This window comes from Nannobrachium achirus, assembly GCF_963921795.1.
Source record: "Nannobrachium achirus genome assembly, chromosome: 17".
Classification (NCBI taxonomy): domain Eukaryota; kingdom Metazoa; phylum Chordata; class Actinopteri; order Myctophiformes; family Myctophidae; genus Nannobrachium; species Nannobrachium achirus.
In genome coordinates, this window is record NC_137824.1 from 60,578,749 (window position 1) to 60,585,086 (window position 6,338).

The window sequence follows — 6,338 nt, forward strand, 5'->3', positions numbered from 1 at the left end:
ACCATGGCTGGCTGCCTGCAAAAGTGCAATGATTTCTCAACGGTAGCTCCTTTTGGAACCTCTTCCAGCGAGCGAGTGCGAGTCCACAGCTAATCTAAAGCCCACAGCCACAGGTGCAACACGTTGCATTAGATCCTTTTTGAACGGACCTTATGTGTTGTTGTTGCTGAGCATGAAGAATATTTTGTTTAGTTAAATCCCTTTGTAGCGTTCAGAGTGAGAGAGAGAGAGAGAGAGAGGCACCGATGCCACCGCAGTGAACGCACCGAACTGGGGAGACAGGAGAGTGTTTTTCTTTTTTTTCTTTCTTTTTTTTTTTTAGGTCTTTCAGTCCAAGTGTTGCCATGTCTGCTAATTATAAGCGACTCTGGGCTTCATTTCCGTAAAGTTGCTTGTATATGATAGTTGTGGCGATGCGTGTAGTTTTAAAGTGCTCGTGTGGCTTAGATAATATCACTTTTTGGGGATTCTTTTCGTACACCTGGTTGCTTAGTTCTCTCGCAAAGTCTGGCAACACACTGAACACAGACTTTCATACCGCGACAACGGTTTAGTGAAAACTAGGTATTTTATGGCTATGCCAGCATTTTTGCTTATGTGAAAACACCCAAAAAACAAAACTCCCGGCAAGTTGAAAATCATTATGCTAATTATTTTGCAGGAAAGATTCCGGAACTGTAGTGAAAACATGCCTTAAGATCATTCATAGATATTACTTCACTCCAACTAGATTACAGAAAATGGGAATTTTAGAGAGCAATATATGTTGGAAATGCAAAGAAGAAGCTGGCACATAAAGTATATCCATATGACTTGGGAGTGTCGCATGGTGTACCCTTTCTGGTGTGAAGTCCTTGAATATTTATGGAAATGGATGGGACTCACCCTACCCCCACTACCACTGCTCTGTCTTCTAGGAGACAGGACAGTGGTCCCTGGTCTGAATAAAAAAGCATTCACAATAGTAAAGGTTGGACAGGTTGTCACAGCAGCCAGTATTCTGACTGTATGTATCTGTATTTTTATGTTGTGCTGCACTGTACCACAACCACATTCTGTACTAAGAAAAACATAAAAACATTTTAATTTAAAAATAATAATATCTACATTATGTACAGTACTTCCATGCATAAAGAGTTGTGAAACATTATTCCCTCAGCCATATGCAGTGCAACATAATGCCTCAGACCTGGTAAAAAGACACAACATGCATTTCATCTGACACTCCTTTAAAAAGTTACCCGCACGCACGCACGCACGCACGCACGCACGCACACACACACACACACACACACACACACACACACACACACACACTCTCTCTCTCTCTCTCTCTCTCTCTCTCTCTCTCTCTCTCTCTCTCTCTCTCTCTCTCTCTCTCTCTCTCTCTCTCTCTCTCTCTCTCTCTCTCTCTCTCTCTCTCAACTTGCTGATGTCAGCTTACTGTCATCTGCACTCCATTATTAATGTCTTCCTCCGGAAACTCCTGTGTGTGTGTGTGTGTGTGTGTGTGTGTGTGTGTGTGTGTGTGTGTGTGTGTGTGGGCATAACACAGTGTAGAATATCCGTGAGCCAGACACACACACACACACACACACACACACACACACACACACACACACACACACACACACACACACACACACACACAGTGTAACATGTGTTTTCTCTCTCTCTTAAGGGTCTCTTCCAAAGTGGGTGGTCAACAGAGTGTCTCAGATGGTCGCTCCAAAGGTAACTTTATTAACTCTGTATTTATTTATTATTAGGTGAGAATGTTGGAACTGGGTGTGGATTAAGTGAGTAGCGACCTTAAGCAACGCTACGGCAACGGCAGATGACAACGGTAACCGGAAATGATCCGCGTTCGATAGATCAACCTGCCGTCGCCGTCTATACTACGGCAGAAGGTCCCTTCCCACGTAGCGCCTACTCCGTCTGCTGCGTGTACGCGTCGCCATGGGAACCAAAGCGTTCAGTGAAAGGGGTGGGAACCCGTTGCCGCCGAGGCTTTGCTTAACCATTTTCATCGCTACGGCGATTACGTCATAGCAGCCGTAGTCCGCCTGGCGTTGCCGTCCTGAAAATCATAGAGCTTAAAGTCTCTATTATTGTACCGTCTGCACTGCCTACGGGCGCTCTGTGGCAACGCAGGCGGTCCAATAGTCAGGATCAGGATTCAAACCTGCGACACGCTGTTAGGCCGCATTAGAGCCTCTATGTGGTATGTGCCTGGACCAGGATAAGATTAGTAAAAAAGTGTTGCATGGCAGGTGCATGCATTATGCATGAAGGAAGTATGCATATTGATAACTTGATGAATACATAATACATACAGTATGTGTGCTATAATATATCTGAGCTATCATGCAGACATTTCAACTCCATATTTCATTTCTTTTTATGTTTATTCATGAATTAACGTCCTGCTTCATCATACAGGAGTGTCAGGCAAGGATTTTGAAAATAGTTGTCAAAACGCTAGTCAAGTGATCTCCAAACTAAAAAGCAGTTATAATTTCGTTTCAACATATGAGTATTTGAATTGGCCAGACTAGCAATAGAATACAACAGAACTTCAGAAGATACTTCTACTAATAAGACACCTGAGGGTGGAATGCGACCTCAGGGTGACATGCAACCTCGCCCTAAAGGGCGAGGTCGCGCCAATTCTTGACAATCTGGCCAACCACAGCGTTTCTCTGACGATTCTAGTTGTTGTCATTCTGGGGGGAGTTTGTTCATGTTTTTGTGAGGGTATCAACCCTAGGAGACACGGGGAGAACATGCAAACTCCACACAGAAAGGCCCTATCGCTCACACCCTAGGTTGGGTTGGCGATAGGGCCTTTCTGTGTGGAGTTTGCCTAAACATGGAGATGTGGTACAGAAGGACTCATATATGGGCATAAAAAGTATGTCATGTGACATCACTTCCTGTACAGACAGTCAGACAGACAGCCATTGACTCCGACCTAACAATGGCTACTGTCTATGACGGTAGTTCCATATGACATATTGGACTAGACTATCTCCATATATAGTGTTATCCACATCTCCATGTTAGGACTCATATATGGGCATAAAAAGTATGTCATGTGACATCACTTCCTGTACAGACAGTCAGCCATTGACTCCGGATTAACAATGGCTACTGTCTATGACGGTAGTCCCATATGACATATTGGACTAGACTATCTCCATATATAGTGTTATCCACATCTCCATGTTTAGACAGCCATTGACTCCGGCCTAACAATGGCTACTTTCTATGACGGTAGTCCCATATGACATGATGGACTGGACTATCTCCATATATAGTGTTATCCACATTTCGTGTAGCCGCCCTGTACAGGAAGTGATGTCACAACTCGCTGACATCACACTGACATCACAGAGGATACGGAAGGAAGGTCACGAGGATACGGAAGGAAGGTCACTCAAGCGACACGGTTCTTCAGAGTATATGCGACCTTCGGTCGCAATAAAATGAAGCATGGCAGATCAGAACTTCAGGGAAACACCACAGATATCGGTGTGGGCTGCCCTGCCCGCGCCATGTTTGAAAAATCACACATTGGGACATGGTCAGGGACGTGCTGGCCATTGGGAAAAGCGGGACAACTCCCAAACGGCCGGTCCAGGCCGGCCATTAGGAAACAATTTAAAATAAAATGTCGGCCTTCGTTCCATTTTGGGAACTGGGCGGCTAACAAAGTAAATCGTCACTGTCGGGCAGAAACCTCGTATTTCCAAGTTTCAAATGTGTACATTTTTTCGCAAAGCAAAGCCCTGCTTCATCATACAAGGCCGTCGCGCAAAAGTAGTGAAAACAGCCGATCTACATCTATCTTGTGTGCTTTTAGATCGGCTGTTCTCACTAGTTTAAATCATTTTTAAAATGATAAATACAAAACAAACGGTTTTGGACATACAAGGTTTCCACCCGACAACGACGAAATATAACTCATGTACAGTAATTGGCCCACTGGCTTGTCACTTGTCATGATCTGAATTGGCAAATCTTTGAGCAGCAGCAGCGCTATAGAGAGAGATCTCTCTATAGCGCTGCACACAACATTCTAGTGTAGCACCCATCTAGAGACTTCTGCAGGGTTGGCTTCATGGTCCAGCATTCACTGCCATAGAGCAGTGGTTCTCAACCTGTGGGTCGGGACCCCCAGGGGGGTCCCCAAATTATTTTGGGGGGTCCCCAGATGATTAACTTAATGTGCAACATTGTTTTCTCACTCAACTGTAAACAAACTAACAAAGTTTCAGTGTATAGAGGGTATCTGTACAAGTGATAATTTAACATGACAAATTAAACATTGGCCAAATTGTCAATATATGAGAGGCAGAAATTGTGAAAATAGCAGATGTACGAGGCGTTGTGAGCATGTAGATCTGCTATTTTCACAATAGAACCGTGTTATACAAAATGTAATGCCTCAACTCTTAGTGCTCGTCAGGGTGGCGGGGGGGTCCCCAGTTAAAATATGATTATTTTGGGGGTCACGGCCTGAAAAGGTTGAGAACCACTGCCATACACTGCCTGTCTTTAGGCATTGCGCATAGGAGTAAGCGACCTGTTATTGAGCTGAATTATTGTTATATAGTCCTGGAAATTGGGTTAAATATTCTGGAAAAGTTTTGGAAAAGTTTTTGGAAATGAATTGGTAAAAATGTGTGGGAACCCTGACCCACTCTCCCCTCCTCCTCCTCCTCCTCCTCCTCCTCCTCCTCCTCCTCCTCCTCCTCCTCCCTCCCCCCCCCCCCTCCCCCCCCCCCCAGGCGATGAAGAAGATCTACAAGGCCAGTCTTAAGTACTCTGAGTGGAAGAAGAAGCACAGCCCTGGTCTGAAGCCCTGGATGTTTCCTGAGCAGAACACGCTGCCCTGCGTCAGCCCCAACGACCTGAGCGTCCAGAGAGCAGACTCTCTCACCAACATCGATGAGAGCGGCCTGAGCGAAGACAAGATCACACAGCAGCTGCACGAAGAGGACGAGGACGACGGCTAGAAGCCTTTCAGGACCTGAAGGTTACATCTGGTTTAGATATACTGTTGGTTAATTGCCCAGCTGTCTGTCTGTCTGTCTGTTTGACTGTCTGTCTGTTCTTCTGTCTGTAAATAAAAACCGACACTGAATGCAGAACTGATCACAGATGAGATTCATTAAACCTCGTTAGTAATAAAGACAAGACAAAAAAAACAAGAATGAATGTCTCTCCAGTCTGTTGAGGACACCTGTTGATTGACGGTTGAAAACACTGTAATGTAAATAAATAAAGTGTTTGCTATATTTCCAAAGTACACACATATGAATAGTAAAAGAGAATGTTACCATGAAGCAGCAATGAACGATGTCTAACATGGGAGAGAAAGACAGAATGTAATAAATGATAAATGATGTTAAATGTTCTGGATATCAGATGCAATAAGACTGTCTGTAGCTGGCTGTCTGTCTGTCTGTCTGTCTGTCTGTCTGTCTGTCTGTCTGTCTGTGGCTGTCTGTCTGTCTGTCTGTCTGTCTGTTTATAGCTGTCTGTCTGCATGTGTGTGACTGGCTGAAAGGTATTTGAGGTATATTGAGTTGCTTAAAGGAGGATGTTGGGCTTGTATATCTACTATTTTTCAATAGCTAAAGTATAAAATAATGAAGGCCCCTCCACCTTGGGCCCTGGTAACTCTGTCCCACTTCTCCCCTCCTTGTGACGCCCCTGATAGCGGATGAACATTCTGCAAAGCAGGTGAACATTAGGCAGGTCTGGTCTTGTAGATCAGCTATTTGATATAGGTTTTAAGTGGTTAATATCTCCATAACTCATGTTAATAATCTGTTAATTACAATTAAGTTAACAGGTTTGTTATATGATTTGATACCTGTTAATCAGGTCATTATGCAGTATACGTTAAGTTGTTCATAACCTAATTGATTCATGTTAATCAGGTCATTATGCAGTATACGTTAAGTTGTTCATAACCTAATTGATTCATGTTAATCAGGTAATTATACTAATTGTACACTATTAATTATTAATTAATTATGAATGATAAGTGAATTTGTTCTTGGTTTGATTGATAGGGATGTGTTTTCATTCATGTTTTGGTGATGATTCAACGCTGTTTACATCAATAAATACATGGGAAGACTGACAGTAAGACTACAGATATTGTGATTACAAAAAAAGCATCGCCCGATTTCAACTTCGTTTATAGTTTGATTTTAAATCTGTAACCTTGTGTATGTTAAACCCTTAAAGTTGACCATACCACCCATGAGCAAAAAGGATAGTCATTAAAGATGGGGTGCCATGATTTTTTCCCCCTCTAAAAC

General features: G+C 43.4%; 1 protein-coding gene across 2 annotated transcripts in view; it reads left to right on the forward strand.

The window, feature by feature from the left end:
• stard15 (StAR-related lipid transfer (START) domain containing 15) overlaps window positions 1-5,810 on the forward strand; it is a 32,004-nt gene extending 26,194 nt beyond the window's left edge. For both annotated transcript variants that reach the window (XM_080746175.1, XM_080746176.1), the window contains exons 5-6: window positions 1,682-1,734; window positions 4,794-5,810. In XM_080746175.1, the coding sequence (XP_080602301.1) occupies window positions 1,682-1,734; window positions 4,794-5,021 (281 nt within the window). In that variant the 3' untranslated portion in view covers window positions 5,022-5,810. The remainder of the gene's footprint in view (window positions 1-1,681; window positions 1,735-4,793) is intronic.
• The last annotated feature ends 528 nt before the right edge of the window (window positions 5,811-6,338 follow it).